The sequence below is a fragment of the Xenopus laevis genome, chromosome 5L (genome assembly GCF_017654675.1).
Source record: "Xenopus laevis strain J_2021 chromosome 5L, Xenopus_laevis_v10.1, whole genome shotgun sequence".
NCBI lineage: Eukaryota > Metazoa > Chordata > Amphibia > Anura > Pipidae > Xenopus > Xenopus laevis.
Window position 1 is genome coordinate 4,103,029 of NC_054379.1, and position 17,181 is coordinate 4,120,209.

At 33.3% G+C, this 17,181-nt stretch overlaps 1 protein-coding gene across 27 annotated transcripts in view; it reads left to right on the plus strand.

The window, feature by feature from the left end:
* The window catches only part of LOC108716082 (neurexin-1), an 861,870-nt gene that overhangs the window by 86,785 nt on the left and 757,904 nt on the right, over positions 1–17,181 (plus strand). For 14 of the 27 annotated variants that reach the window (XM_041562467.1, XM_041562483.1, XM_041562470.1 and 11 more), the window contains exons 3-5: positions 8,716–8,733; positions 12,473–12,502; positions 13,194–13,205. The exons of 5 other annotated variants lie outside the window; for them this stretch is intronic. In XM_041562467.1, coding sequence (XP_041418401.1) covers positions 8,716–8,733; positions 12,473–12,502; positions 13,194–13,205 — 60 coding nt within the window. The remainder of the gene's footprint in view (positions 1–8,715; positions 8,734–12,472; positions 12,503–13,193; positions 13,206–17,181) is intronic. 8 more of the 27 variants (XM_041562453.1, XM_041562461.1, XM_041562469.1 and 5 more) reach the window with 3 other exon arrangements.

Below are 17,181 nucleotides of genomic sequence, written 5' to 3' on the forward strand. Positions count from 1 at the left end.
TCCAATAGGGCATAGGCGTTTGGTTGTGTTTTTTTTCATAAAATATGAGATAATTTCAGATTTTAGTAAATAACCCCCTAAATGTAAGTGGTGTTATTTGACTATTGGCTTACAGCACATCCTTTATGAACAGTCTTCATTTTTCCTTGCTTCCTTCTTATATGAATAAGCATGTTGACTTCTAAAAACATTTTCCAATGGTTTTTTTTTTCCAAAAGGAGTATAAAATACAGTAGATGTCCCTCAACAAATAAAAATATGTTTCTTTTCAAATTTCTAACTTGGTAAAATGTTTTCAGTTGCTGTAGCAAGCTGCTTCAATTTGTCTAATTGTTTTCTCTGTGCCACATGCAATAAAATGTATGTTTATGCCACATTTTAATTAGCAGCCATACTTGTTTTCAGACCAATTTATTTTTACTGTACTTTCTTTAAGAAAATGAATTGAATGGCACAAGGAATCAGCTGAGCAGCAATAAAGCTTTGCTTCATTTCTTATCCTACTTGAGTTACAATGGGCACAGAAGTAGACAAATTATAATTACCACAACTATGCAGTGAATGATAAAGGCACAATGAAAGAAGGAATTCATCTGGCTTTTAGCTAAATCATAAACATTATGCACTTTTATTTCACTCTGACATTAGCAGAACTTTGTTTTCAAACAAATATCTATGGCTAAATATTTATTAAATTATTCTCTTACTTAGATTTAAGGCCCTTTCCTTTTAGTTAATTGCTAGGGCAATGAGTACTTTTATCTTAAAATTATTTTGTATACATTTTTCATTCCAGATTTTAAAAATGTGATCTTCAGAAAAAATTTTGATTAATCTTGATCAATTTGTTTTTTTTGTGCTCAAAAACTCCCTCCTCCCCATTAATTTATGGAAACAACTAGTGATGGGCGAATCTATTCGGCAGGCGCGAATTCGCGGCGAATTTGCGCGATTCGCCGCCAGCGAATAAATTCGCAAAACGCCCGCGAAGATTCGCGGCAAAAATTCGGGCGCCAGCGTCAAAAACGGGACACGGCGCAAATTCGCCCATCACTAGAAACAACAAAAACTGCTTTTGTTTTGAATATCTTTATTTATTCAACTTTAAAAATAAAATTGTTCTCCTGACTTACTGTATATTGACATATTTTTCATCTTGAAGTTGTAGGTTCAATTTTTTTTTCTTTCTCATAATCTAGATTGTTGGTTTTTACATGCAGGTTACAAATGTATTTTAAACCATATAAAAGTCATAGGGGCCGATTCACTAACTTCGAGTGAAGGATTCGAAGTTAAAAAACGTCGAATTTCGAAGTTTTTTTGGGCTACTTCGACCATCGAATGGGCTACTTCGACCTTCGATTACGACTACGACTTCGAATCAAAGGATTCGAACTAAAAATCGTTCGACTATTCGACCATTCGATAGTCGAAGTACTGTCTCTTTAAAAAAAACTTCGACCCCCTAGTACGCCATCTAAAAGCTACCGAAGGTCCCCATAGGCTTGGCTAACTTTTTTTGATCGAAGGATATTCCTTCGATCGTTGGATTTAAATCCTTCGAATCGTTCAATCGAAGGAATTATCCTTCGATCGTTCGATCGAACTATCTGCGCTAAATCCTTCGACTTCAATATTTGAAGTTGAAGGATTTTAGTTCCTAGTCGAATATTGAGGGTTAATAAACCCTCGATATTCGACCCTTAGTGAATCGGCCCCATAATGTAGAAGGTACATAATGGCAGTTCAGGCAGGTCACATACATATTCACATCATGTATAATCACCTTTTTAATGCCTTGTAATGTCACTGTATTTATTACTGATCGGTACTTGACCAAACATTTCTATAATTACATACATGTTTACAAATATATAAAATATTGACGAGGTTGTAACTCTGCTGTAATTTCATGAATATCCAGACCAGGAAGCACCTTGAATTTCACAAAAGATGTCTTTATAAACTTGACCAATGCATTCATCAAATTGGATCAAGTCCCTAGTTTTTGAAGTCTCTGTGCAAGAGGAAAAGATCAATATTAGTTTAAAAAGATGACTATTTTTGAAGATCGAATCGTGCTAGACAGAGACATATCACTGGGTCAGGGGCTGATATGAATGATGATGGTTTTTATAACATGTTGGCACAACAGAAACTAAGGATAATTATAACAAGAATGCATTTTAATGCTAGAACATTTGAACGATAACTGGTATGAATTATATTTTGTATTGTATCATATAATAGCTAAATATGTAAGAGAGATTAAGAAATGGTTATACGTGTTTGTGTGGTAAGCAAGGAGTTAAATGTGTGGTGTGCAAGCATGACATTAGAAGAATAGTGCCCAAAGGGCAAGAGGTACAGTAGCTCAATTACTGACTGAGAACCTGCCAATAATAAAGTATTGTGTAGATAGACAGGTGTAGCTGGCAAGTTCAGTATTCAGATAAAATAGAAAGTCACTAGAGAGTTTTGTCCAATATCTTGAAGCAGTGAAGCATTCCATGGTGTAATGTGATTACACTGAACAACGTTTCTCTTATTGACCAGTTTTCCTGTTTTTGTTATAAATGAAATGAAAACAGCAATAACTTTACTGGAAAATGATCTAGGATCGACCAGGATGTATGATTTATATTATCATTATTATTTGGGAAAAACAATTGCAGAAACCTTTACAAATAATGTACTTTCATCAATCAGGCACAACATTTAAGATAGATAGCAAAGGGGTTAAAGTTTACACTGCTTAGGAAATGTCGCGTAAATTAGCACGGTAGTCATTGGCAAGAAATAGATGCCTCTGGCAAGCCAGTTCGTTTTAAATCAATAAAGTAAAATATGTGTTGCCAAAACGAAACTATGTTGTATAATATTATTAACCACTTTCCAAAAGTGAAAACTTTTCTGTGCATTCACAACGTTTATCCTGAATAGTGAGAAAGCGTAATTTTTTGCCAAGTTTCAGATGCAAAAATGGCGCCCATAGACTGGGCATATCAATAGGGGGCACATTTACTATGGGTCGAATATCGAGGGTTAATTAACCCTCGATATTCGACCATCGAAGTTAAATCCTTAGACTTCGAATATCGAAGTCGAAGGATTTACCGCAATTCGTTCAAAGGAAAAATCAATTAACGATTCAAAGGATTTTAATTCATCGACTGAACGATATTCCTTTGATCACAAATTGCTAACATTGGTGCTCGGTAGGTTTTAGGTGGAGAAGTAGGTGGTCGAATAGTCGAACGATTTTTAGTTCGAATCGTTCGATTCGAAGTCGTAGTCGAATGTCGAAGTTGCCAATTCGATAGTCGAAGTAGCCAAAAAAAAACTTTGAATTCGAAGTTTTTTTTCCTTCTACTCCTTCACTTGAGCTAAGTAAAGGTGCCCCTACGTGTGGGCCTATTTTTCAAAAGTCTAATTTTCGTGGTTTTAGTGGTTTTTGAAAAAACAATTAAACTCGCCAACTCTAAGGGCAGAATTATTAAAGGTCGAAGTGAAAATTCGAATTTTGCGCTAATTTTTGTGTACTTCGACTAGGGAATAGTCCAAATTCTTTTTGAATTTTAAAATTTATCATGTACTGTCTCTTTAAAAATTCAACATTTGAATTGCTGTTTTGGAGTTCAATTAGTGGACTTTGAAAAATCGAAGATTTTTTTGGAAAAACTTAGAACCAAATTCGATTGAATGGGATATTAGTTTGATTCCTACGATTCGAATTCGATCAAAAATTGACCTATTAGATCGAAAAAAAACCTTTGATTTAATTTAGGTTGGTCTTTTTGAATTCAAATTTCAAAGTTTTTCAAATTCGAAATTTGACCCTTGATAAATCTGCACCTAAAAATATGAATGTCATGAGATTTATTATAAACTCCAAATAAAAAATAAAGTATGAATGAAAAATGATGCTGAACTCAGAGCTAAAAAATGAATACCTCAAAAACCTACTAATACAAAATAATATTTAAAACTAAGTACCGTCAGTTTATGAGCACCATGGCTGGCAATAACAAATAGAAAACCAATTACAGTAGCTGGTACATACTTGTTTTTGTCAGAAATATCCTTAAAAAAATATGGGAAAAATGTTTTTTAAATGCTCATCAAATACTAATACGAGCGTAGTCCTTATTTAAGTTTCCATAGAAGCAAGTAGATATGTGGGTGGAATATTAGCCACATTCATATCTTTAGTCATCGTTAATCAATATCTGGATTTCATGCTGTGAAGAGAAGTTGACACATGATCACCTATACAGTAGCTAAATTATTACTCCAGATAAAGTATTAGAATGTATCCTGGCTATGATATGGTAACCATGGTAATTGGTTTCATATGTGTACATTTGCCCAGTTACAACTTAATATAAAATACATTGCTTTGGAGAGCATCAGAGTAGCCATGCTGCTAAGGATGCTCTTGTTATTCAGAATGCTTGAGACCTTGGTTTTTCCAGATAATGGATCTTTCTTTTATTTGGATCTTCAGACCTTAAAGTCTATTAGAAAAGAATTTGAACAGTAAATAAACCCTCCAATAAGGATTTATTATATCTTAATTGGGATCAAGTACAAGCCACTGTTTTATTATTACAAAGATAAAGGAAATACTTTTTTATCAAATTTGGATTATATGGATAACATAAAGTCTATGGGAGACAACCTTTCCATAATTCAGATCTTTCTGTATAATGGGTTTCCAGATAATGGATCCCATACCTGGACTATCTTGGTTCCCAAAACATTTCTCTTTTCATTTTCAATTAGCTGCTGTAATTATTCATTTTTGACAACTCAGTGTTCATTGGTTGAAAGTCCTGTGTAGGGTTTCAAGAAATAATTCCAACAAACAAGTCTAAAATAATAAAAAAAAATAACTCAATTGCACTATAGTGTATTGTTTCAGTTCTGAGTCACCTTGTATTAATAAAGAAAACAATGAATGATATGAAGCTATTGTCCCAATATATTAACGTGTATTGGCAAATTTCTATCATTGGACATTTTGATTAATTTCAACTCTGACATACCAAAGAAAAAAAATAGCAGCACCAGTAATTCACACGCAGGGCATTGAACAAAATGTAAACTGTATTTACTTCTAAGAAGCATTATTGCTGATTTTCCACAACCAAAATAAACCCTCTTCAATTATATACATAAGCAAAATTTATAAAAGGGTAAATGCTTTTTAGCATAAAATCACTAGACAGCGATTATCCTCACTTCACCATTTATTGATTCAGATCAGCAGTAAGTAGCTAATGAGATTTTAAGTAACAATGCACTGCAGAAGATTGCAGTCTAATATCCAGTTGTAGCACTTCTATGCTTTTAAAAATACCATTGAGATCTTGCTATGAAGGTAGAATTTACAAGCTAATTATGAGGCTGCTTTGTTGTTATTTGCTAACTGAAATAGAGCTGGTTTTTATTTAATTCATATCAAAATAAAATGTATGATCTGCTTCAGTTGTAATGCCTTTTTTTGGCCTAATGAATGATAGAGGTTACATGTGGTGAGCTGGAAGATCTTGTGTGGTCAAGTAGGACTTATAATAATGGTATAAAATATAGAATTTTCGACTAGCTACAGTCACTTTATTGATCAAAATTGCAAGTTATAGATTTGGAAATCCATATATTTTAAGTAAATTAAGGTTGTCTATGTCTAAAAGGTGCTTTGAAAGTTTTGACTCATATCATCAAGCAAACACTCTATTACTGAATACTAGTGATGAGTGAAATTTTCCCCAAGTGTATATTCGTGGTGAAATTCTGCATTTTTATTTTTTTCTTTGCGAAACTGTGGCAACTTTTTGCTTTGGAAAATGTAGTGAAAGAATGCCCATTAACCAAAGTATTTTGCTCAGAAAAAGATGTTGCAAAAAAAAAAAACCCACCAGTTGTCTCCAATGTATTTTGCACAAAAAAGATGCAAATATGCCCAATGATTACAAATGTTTCACAATTTTTCCAAGGTTTTGCAAATTTTTGAGAGATGCAGTTGGATGGTTTGCTCAATTATATACATAATTATATATATATATATATATATATATATATATATATATATATATATATATATATATATATATATATATATATATATATATTATATACACTACTGATTTATCCTCAGATCCTGTATCACGAGAACTGGGATCAAGATCACAACAAACAGGAATGTATTTATTAGACACTGTAGGTCGTTTAATGGATATTAAGAGACTATTTAAAGAAGTTCATATCAATAATTAAATACAGAATGGATTTGTAAAACAGTGGTTTTAGGAACACAAGTCATATCACACTTATTTAAAGCCTTTCTACTTGTTAGTAGGAACCTGGCCCTGGGTAATATAAAAGACATAAAACATGATTCATGTAGATGTTCCGCAGAGGACACATCCATGTAAAATAAAGATTTATATAGCAAATCTGAACATATATAGAAATTAAAAAGTTGCAAACCTAATATTCATACACAATTTATGATCTGGGTAGAAACATATTTGTTATTTGTAGTAGAACTTGTGTAGTGTCATACATGTAGACAATGTTGATAATTGATTATAGATAATTAAATAAAGGTTATATGGAATAAGAGAAATATTTTGACACTTAGGGGCAGATTTATCAAGGGTCGAAGTGAAAATTTTAATTTTGAATTTAAAAATTTCGACTTTTTTGTGGAATTCGATTAGGCAATAGTTTAAATTTGATTCCAGTTTTTAAAAAAATGTGAATTTGGTTTTCGAAATTTTTCATGTACTGACCCTTTAAGAATTCAAATTCTACTATTCACCACCTTAGACCTGCAAAATTGCTGTTTTAGCCTATGGGGGACATCCTGGGACCAATGTGGAGTTGTTTGCAGCCTTCCTGGAAATCTAGTTTCTTTTGGAGGAAAAATGTCAATAAAATTCGATTTGAATTTGAGTTTGTGTGTCAATCCCATTCACCCAAGTTTGAAAAATTTGATTTTTTTTATAAATTTCAATTGGGTGTTTTTTAGTTGGTTTTCGAGTTCATGGGAGTTTATGGGAGTTTTTACAAACTCCCTTAAACTCTAAATTTGACCCTTGATAAATCTGCCCCTAAGGAATTCATTTTTTTTAATTTTTAGATTTGTTTTACCAAAATTTGAAAAATTTACCATTCAGGTTAAGCTTTTCAAATTTTCAGGATTTATCAAACAAATCAATAAAAAATCAAAATGAATAATTTAGGCACCTAAAGCCTAGAGATCATCTACAAAAGTCAATGGGAGGTGTATTTCAACCTTCAAACCATTTTCCCGCCAATATTTACTAAAACGTTTGAATTTCATAGCAAAAATAAAGCTGTCTGTTTCTGTGTGGTTTACTCATTTTAACAATGACTTAGCTCGATTTGGTCACCTAAGCATTGATCTGAAGTTTCAGGCCTCTAAAATGATTGCTTATATGGGAGTAAAAGTGGTTATGTAGTATTTTTGTCCAAAGAACGAATTCCCATCTTGTTCCTCAGGGCAGGGTTTTTCGGATGGGGAAGAGCATGGTTTTGTTCCCATAGTTGAACCATGGCACTTATCTTGTCACTGTAATTAGTGATGGGCGAATTTATTCGCCAGGCCCGAATTCGCGGCGAATTTGCGTGAAAACGAAAATTCGCGTAAACGCCCACGAAAATTAGAAAACTTCGAAAAAACGGACGCCAGCGTCAAAAACAGGCGCCGGCGTCAAAAATGGGTGCCGGCGTAAAAAACGGTCACCGGCGTCAAAAACGGGCGCCGGCGTAAAAAGCGAGACGCCGGCGCCATTTCGGTAATTTTTCGCCGTTTCGCGAATTTCGCTAATTTTTCAGTGAAGCGAAACAGCGCAAATTCGCCCATCACTAACTGTATTTCTCACCTTTGATAGACAAATGAAAATGTTGTAGAAATCGAAATTACATTTTTATTTTAGTGCATTGAAACAGTGGGTACTGCTGAAACAAGGGAATATGTACTTTTATATTGTGAAATGTAATGCATCAGTTCTGTCATACTGTTTTTAGATATCATTATAATAAAACACTTGTCTTTTCATGTTAGTAGAAATAAAAATTACATTTATATATTTGTGTCTGAACAGTGGGTACTGATAAGTAAGAGATTGCTAAAAAAAAAAAAGAATATTTACTTATATATTGTGGCATTTAATACATCAGTGCTGTCATGTTGTAATTTTAGATATCTTTATAATAAAATGCTTGTCTCGAAAGACTAATGATAACATAGATAGTGATTCTCATGAATGGCTTAAGGTTTCCATTCTTCACGCTTGTTCCATCATAGCATATAGAGGCTTTAGTAGAATTCCATAGAATAGAAGAAAAAGGGAGTAGAAATGATAAAAAAATATCTTGGGGGATTATGTGATTTTATAATGACAACACACTTAAGATATCTAAACCGTGTACAGATCTGGAATAAACACACGTCCTGAAATTATTGCAGAAATGGCAAGCTGTTCTGACATCTAGATTGTTTTCCAAAGGTGGAACCCACCCTCTCTGTTGCTTTTATTTCCCCCGCCCTTTGAATGGTAGCAACTGAGCATTTGCATGTTGTGTTTGATGCCTTGCATGAACACATGCAATGGCAAGTTCTGGTCTGCATGCCGCTTACTGAATGTTTCTCCTTTTCTCTCCTTCCCTGTCATGTGCTTACAGAAGACAACCGTGTAGAAGGTGGGTGCTTTCAACCTCTTCTTTTCTTTAGCTCTCTCCCTTTAAGTTTTCCTTAGCTTATGATTTTAGTTAGCAATGGTAAGTATCTTAGTTAAATGCAGAACTGTAATATCTGAAAGGGAAAAATGCAGTACAGTATGATTTATTTTATCTTTAGCTGAGATTGTGTACCATATTGCTGTGCCAAGCACATTCTGCAGTGTGCCTAGTAATGTTGCAGACACTTACAATTTTAGCATGACATTAGCAGGCTAAAATAAATTGATATCATTTTAAGGCAAATTATTTTTAGATGCCCCATATACAGTACGTGCTACATATGTTATTGTTAAGTTTTAACCTCATTGTCTTTAGTACCAAGGGGCATTAAAACATAAAAAAAGAGTATTAATGATTATTTTAGCTACATATACTAATATAACAGACATAAAATATTTTTAAATATGGTTAAAATGTAACCAACCTAAAAGATGGGTCCAAAGTGTCTTCAGTGAAATGTTCAAAAATGCCTACACATGGGAGGAATAACCAGCCTATTATTTAGAAGGTATTAGTGCAGTAGATCACATGCAAGAGTATGGCGACATTTTGATATTTAGTAGGAATGGTCTACTATGTGGAAAGGTATGCAGGTAAATAGCAAGGTCCAAGCCAGTTATTTTAAAGGGCAACATACATATAACCATACAGTTTAGATGGAAATAGATAAAACTTTTGGAAAAACTTGTCTTTACATTTTTTTACATGAGATGCAGTAAGACCAGAATATGCTGAGTTCCTCTCCAGGATAGTCTTGGTGAGAAATCTGGCAACTAGTGCTAAACGGTAACTACTAAGTAAATATTTCCAACTAACACCAATGAGTGGGAAATATGAGGAAATAAACATCATAAAGATCCCATGCATCACAAGAAAATGCCCTTGGGGCAAGGTGATCACTCACAAACACAATCTCTTTCAAAGGCAAAAACATCTGAATCTGAGTGATCAACTGATTCATTTCAAGGTTACAAAATCCACCCTTGAATAAAATAATGGCTAGCAGGTGCTAAACTACATTATATACATTATACATGTATATATAAACAGCCTAAGTAGCCTGAACGAGTTTGGAGTACAGTTACCATGGAATCTGTATAGTACTTTTGAAATGAGCCATGTGATCCCCATAGTTAGCCTACTGAAACATTTCAACCCATAGTGCTCCTAACCATCTAAAATGTAATCTAATCCATAATGGGGCCAGCTACATGAATTTAAGTAATACTTGATGGTTAAACTCAGATATGACTGCAAATATATATTTGCAGAGAAAATCTTTAAGCTTAGCTTCAAAGGTTTAAGGCAGTAGGGTACAGTTATAATATTAAGTTTTGTATAATTCAACAATTTAACATAAATATTTTGTTACTTTTTGGATTAATTATTGAATGTGGCACAAATTAAAAAGAATATATTACTTTTTAGTCATCCTGACTAGGACCTGGGGTAACCAACTTTCTAATGCAGGGATGTCAAAGAGTAGATCTTGTTTTTTCAGACAGCCACTAGTTTAAGACATATCTGGACATTGCTCTTCCTTATTATGGTTTAGAGCCATTGTACAGTATTGCATAATTTTGCTAATACTGATTTCTTCTTCACATGACCAGCAGATAGCTGAAATCCTTATCATTTTGACCAATTGAATCCATATTTCTGAATACTTCTTGAATTATATTTATAAAGATAGATGTATTAAGATTCCATTGTAGTTAGAAACAGGGATTCTTAACCTAGGCTCAAAAAACCACCCCATGCTGTCTAGGGTAGGTCTAGTATGTATAGACAGTAGTAATTAAAATAAAGTAAATCATTTATATTTTTTATTTACTAGGGCCATTAAAAACCAATAAAGAATATTTTTGATGTAAGTAGCATGTGATAGGAAAATAGTTTGAACAGGTAATTGCCTCTTTATTCTGCAATACACTGCTTTTCATAGCTTTCAAGGTTGTATAGTTGGTAATGATTTCTAATTGCTCCTCATATGGTGAACTGAAATCAGAAGTACTGTTAAAATGAGATAAAATATTGCTTGAATTGCACAATCTATCTTTAGCCTATGTTATAGGAAGCTAATAGTATAGGCATGCACAAGAACGTGTCCCTTAGTATTAGAAAATACATATTTTGCATATAAGAGCTTCAAATAGCAAGCCCCAGAAAAATAAAGGAAAATATACCGTATTTTTAGGTTTTATTTTATATCTGCTGTCCCTCAAATATATAGAGATATTAAAGTATGGCGACTCAACTTACCTTGGACTAGCCACATAGGACCATGGATGTCCTTCAGAGCTGTTGGGATCATATGGGCCTAATGTAATTCAGTCATTTCTCATAATTTCTTATTTGGTGGCCTAGTCAGGACAGCAGCTCTTCCCATCTCTCAATATATTAAATATGACTTTTGTTAGAACACCTATATATTATATATATATTCATATTATAGTTATACATATTCTATAGCTTTCAACGCACATACACACATATATATATATATATATATATATATATATATATATATATATATATATATAATGTCGAAACCCAACATTTCAGTGACCTTTCTTAAAGGAAAAAATAAATGCAATTTACACATACAATAGGCTTAGATATCTGAATAATTGAAATGGTGGTCCAGGCTCAGTTTAATGAAAACAAACGATCCTGAAGGTGAGCTTTTGATTTCCCCATCAAATAACATTTTCAGGAAATGAACTATTTTCCCCTGAAAATCAATCTGGCAGTTATGAGCACACAATGAGGTAGAGACAAAACAAGGGGCATAATATTAGCCTATAAATAGGGTATATTTTCTTTTTTTGTTATCTCTTTCTTAGCTATTCTACTGGTTTTTCCCTGACCCAAACTTGCAGATGACACAGTGAAGCAGTCCTTAAATTCTAGAATGTTGCAAATGCTGGACTTAAATCTCAGCCAAGTTTTATCTTCTCCTGAAGTCATGCTGTCTCTGTTACTTCTTCTTTCAACTGCAAACTATTTCTCCAAGCAAAATCCGGCATCTGGTCCACTTGACCTGTTCTACTGTATCGTCATTGTCTATATGAGTCATACTCTTAAAAAGTTTCACACATTCATCACCAAAGAAAACCCTACAAATTAAAACAATGCCTTTAGAAAAACCGGTCATTGGGTTTGCACATATTACTTTCCATTGATACAGGCCCTTCTCTCCTCACAAAGAGACTTCCCAGCATTGTCATTTCAGTGTTTAAGGATTTTTTTCAATTATCTGAAACACTCATTCCTAATGAGGGGAAAAAGACCAGAACCAGCCCATTTGAAAGATTCTGCTAAATGCCTTATTTTCTGCTAAAATCCTAGAAATTTGAAAAGAAAGAGCACTGAAAGAAATGATGTCACAAAAGGCAGATTGTATAATTATTTCTTATAGACGCCAAATAATTATCTTGTTCTTTTTTTCATTTCAAGTAATATGTTGATATAAAATTCCGCCATGCAGGATCATCCAGTGTTTGATTTGTAGTTTAATTCTTTTTTTGTCCCTGAGTGTGTCTGCCAGGGATGGAATTACTGTAAATGGTTTTTCCCATTAAGAGACAGATGCCATACAGGAAGAACAATTGCTTGTCACAAACCATTTTTGTCACTGTGGCAACATCTTCCCATGCTCCCTTGTATTTTGCTGACTATGCTCTTGTTTCCCTTTAAGGTCTGGCGCACCTGATGATGGGCGACCAAGGTATGGGCTCTGTTCCTTTTCCACTCTGCTTTCATTGTCTCCTATTGTTTCTGTAGCTGCTTCAGTCCTTCACTGCAAAGATGGGCAAATGCTTTAAAGCCGTGCACATTACTTTAGCCACATCCTTGTTTCCTTTCTGCTCACTCTTTATACCCTTTTCTGCAATATAATAACTGAACCAAATTGGGACCAAAAAAAACAGCCGTGTATTGTTCCGATATGGTTATCTGCTAAGGGTACAGGATAGAAATTCTCAGCTAGACAAAACAATGTTGGTGATTTAGATTGAGATTACAATCAGTTTATCATATTGTATTGAGTAAAGATTTCATTATTGTTTATTATTTTTCATCAATGCATGGCTGACCGGGTCATTAAAGAGCAACCCTAATTCTGATGTTTTGAAATTAAGGTCTTTCTGTGTATTCATTTAACTTCTCTAGCCTTTGCTTGTGTCACCCAAATCTCTTCATGTCTGTTTTTTTATTAGTGCATGAGGACTCTTGGTACTTAATAAATGCATGATAACTTAACCTTGATCATGAAAAGATATCTCATCATCAGTTTCATTTTAACAGTCTGTTGCATTTTCATATATTCATGTATGTCTTTACTTTTCTTTTCTTTTTTCTCTGTTCTCTTTTGTCTGGAAATGCTTTCTCCTCATGGAATCATTCCATCTATTTTCTAGGCAAAACTAAAGGTACCACATTTTTATTTCTTAATGAAAAAATTACTTAACGTGTGTCAATGTTAAAATATTTTGCTCAAAGGCTTAATCAGGTAGGTGTCTTATATTTGAGGAACATCAAATATACACAGGAGAAAAAGAGGACACGTTTACCCACAGGTATCCATGTTAGCAATTTTGAATACTGTAAACTGTCAGTAACTTGAAATTAACAAGAGATAATCAACTTATATTTAAAATGGTAATTACTCCCAAGGTGACAATTGGTGAGTAAGTTTGCTGCATTTTGAAAATTTAAATCAGCAAATTGATCAATAAATTAGGAAATTGAAACCATGTCAATTAGATTTTGAATTTCACTTTCCATTTGTAAACCAAACACTTCAGAGTAATTAAAATATTTTATTCTCATGTCACCAGTCATACAGTTTCATCAGTTCCAAGTAGTTTGAATGACCATTGTTCTGTATTTTGAAATAACAAGTATAGTATGATCCTCCTATGAAAATATTGTTAATTACAAATAATAGAAAAGCATACTACAATTGATGACAATAATGTATATGAGTTTATAAGATGTACTGTATAAGTATGTTTCTGTAGAGGATAGCTGTAGTACTTGTTACTACGCCATTAATATCAGGAAGATACATAATGGCAAAAAACAAAATGGAAACTCTGCACTAATCGAACTCTGATACTTGGATCACCCAAAAAAAATATTTACAATGATTAATAGAGATTGTAATTTGTTAATTGGCAATTACTGGCCCTGCTAAACTATGGCTGGTTGGTATAAAGGCCTCTTTATTACTATAGGGGCAAAAAAATTAGATTTGAGTCAAGGGGAGTTCCTAAGATAAAAGCAAATTTCTAACTCTGATTTACAGTTAGGGGACAATTTTGAGTTTAGTATTTATAAGAATAGAGGAGAGCAATAACCCACCAAGACATTGAGATTGAGCTTATTTATTGAATGGTAGGGTAATGGTTACTAATTTTTGTCTCAGTTTTTTCAAATGAATCACTTCTTCAGACCCTTAGGACTGAACTCCGCGGTGCGCTGTTGTCTGACACATCACCATGCGTTGACACGCATTCAATGTGTCAGATGTGCAGAAGAGAATGGAACTGAACGTGAAAAACCGACAGTCGGATACTTATAGTTAGCACCTGCAATTTCACATTCAGTTCCATCGCATGGCATCGCATGGTGACGAGTCAGACGTAAGCGTGCCCTGGAGTTCAGCAGTTATAGAAAATAATGCTAAATTTCAGCTGGCAAGTAAAGTAGAAATTAAAGGTCATAATGGATAGCATAGAATAGAAACAAATATTCCAAGTTGAATAGAAGTCATTTAAGAATGAAGAACGATCATTGTCTGGCTAAGTTAAAGCTTTTTGAATAGGTATAAACCTTGACAAAATTGCTATTGTGACTTTATTCTATGGCTCTATAGCATAATTCTTGATTGTTACTTTCTGATGAAAGCTACAGTATACCGGTTTTGCATCTTTATGTAGTTGAAATCCATATTTTGTATTTTTATGGTGTTTCATTAAAGGTATTTAGCCTCCAAATTATTTTGGTTTTTAGTCAGAACTGCCTATACAAACTTCTTAGCATCTTGCACCTAGTATTGCACCTGTTCAGCTTGTTAGTATTAATCGCATGCAATTGCATCATACAGACTACAATAGATACCAGTGAGCCTTGGAAATAATGTCAGCTTTGAATCTAAAATCTGCCCATATCTAGTAACCCATATGATTTAATTTGTCCTGTAGTCTTTTACAATACAATTCTTTTGTATATTCTTGAATTACTTTTGTACCAACGTAAGTGGTGGGTTTGTAGGACCTACACCAAATCCACATGATTCTCATATTACTGTACACAATTTACATGATTAACTAAAAGCCAATTTTTGGTATTAGCCACTCATTTTTGCAACAGGAGCAATTATACTGGTATTATAGGAGAAACAACAAGGAAGATTTAACACAGTTTTTTAAAATGCAGCCCAAATACAGAATCATACGTGTATATTAAAATAATGGCATCAGTATGACCTCAGCTCCATATGAGCTTGTGACATATAAATAGCAGACTTCATGATTTTGACATCACTGCTGATATCAAAGCCAGGTCCAATTTCACTCTTTGGAAGAAGTAGTTAAAGGAAGGTAAGTTGACTCAACTATATGAATTGTTTTTCAAACCCAGCTGTCATTATAGTAAATTCACTGGATAAAAACAGGGTTTCGAATATGGATGCACAAAACCCAATTCTTTTTGGATTTGGCAAACTGAATCCTTTACTTTATTAAATAATTATTTGGCTAAAATTTAATCCTAACCTTGGTTTTCCTGTGGAAATTTAAATCTGTACTCACTAGATTTCAAGAGCAAAAAAAGGCACATGACAGTTAGGAGCTGATTTATCAATATTTGAATTTGAATTTTTTCAGCAATTCAAGTTTTTTTTTGGTTCCGAAACGAAAGTTTGTAAAACTAAAATGTTAGAGACATATTAAGCTTAAAAAAATTCAAATAAGTCAGCATCTAAAAGCTGGGAGACCAGCTAGTAAATGCAGTGGACGTGGCCAAGTGCATAAACAATATCTTGCAAAAGCACTGAGAACCTTTTTTCTTTTACTGGATAACAAATCCAACATTTTGTGCTCACTGATTTTTTCAGAGCACTGAAACCCATTTTTTAACTTGACATTTTAAAGATTTTTTTTTTTTACAACAGGGTAACCCAAATAAATCCCTATGGGTTTGAGGCATATATTTCTATTGTTATACTTACTTTTTACTGCTTATCTTTTTATTTGGGCCATTTGCTATTAATCTTCCATTCTGACTTCCTACTTCTACACAGTTGCTAGGGTAATTAGTACAAACAACCTAGGTAAGACTCTAAGGGGGTTATTTATTAAAGTCCAAATGGTAAAAACAATAAAAATTTGAGATTTATTATACCCTGAGGCTGCAGGCCTGTTGAGGTCCTGTAGAAGTCAATAGCAGAGATCCTATTTCCAATTTCACAAAAATTTGTACTTTTCGGGTGTCAGATCGTACGACAATCCAAAAAAATGGTAGTTTTCTAACAAAAATCAGGAAAAGTCGCTGTTTTTGTCAATCTGAGTTTTTTGTGTTTTTTTAATGATACAGAAGGGTAAATTGTGGATTCTAGTTTGGTCTGACTTTTTTTATTTAAAACATCAGAAACATTTTGATTTTGTTAAATAACTCCCTTAATTCCATGACCTAAAGAGTTGCAGAACGAAAAAAAAAACAATAATTCCTTTAAAGCATAAACATGCAAAAAAATGTAGACTATTTTGAATTGTCTTAGAATTTCAAGTGCTTAAACAGCATCTGCTTTAAATGTATATGGAGAACCATACATTGTCTTTGGATCATAATTACAATACTGTCATTGCCTTGCAATGATCACATATTTCCTGTCTGTTTGATAACAAAGGCAAAAGCACCAAATGCTTAGATAGATATGTAGATATGCTGTATCTAGAATGTATTGCTCTAAATTTCTGGTGACTGTGTAATATCCATCTGAAATAACCTGCCGCTTTCTAAATATGACTTTTTAAAGATCGTTCTTAGGAATTACTAGCTGTGGTTCATTATCTAATTAGTAATAGACACAAGTTGTAACCTACTGTACCTAATATATTTTCATAGCATATTTTAAAATGAGTCATTCAAATGTGTGTTTTTTTTTTTTTATAACGAGTTGGTCAGTTAACCATGTAAGTCAAAGAAATTTTAGAAGGTTCATGTTTCTTCTAGAATTTAAAAGAGCATTCTTATCAGAAAGAAAAATAGATGGCCATGTCAGCCTTGATCCCTAAAAACATTTATACATCTACAGGCTTATTACATTTATAAGATAGTAGATTCAAACAAAAATCAACAGATAAAACAGACCTGAAATGGAAAGATCTGAGTTATCAGTTA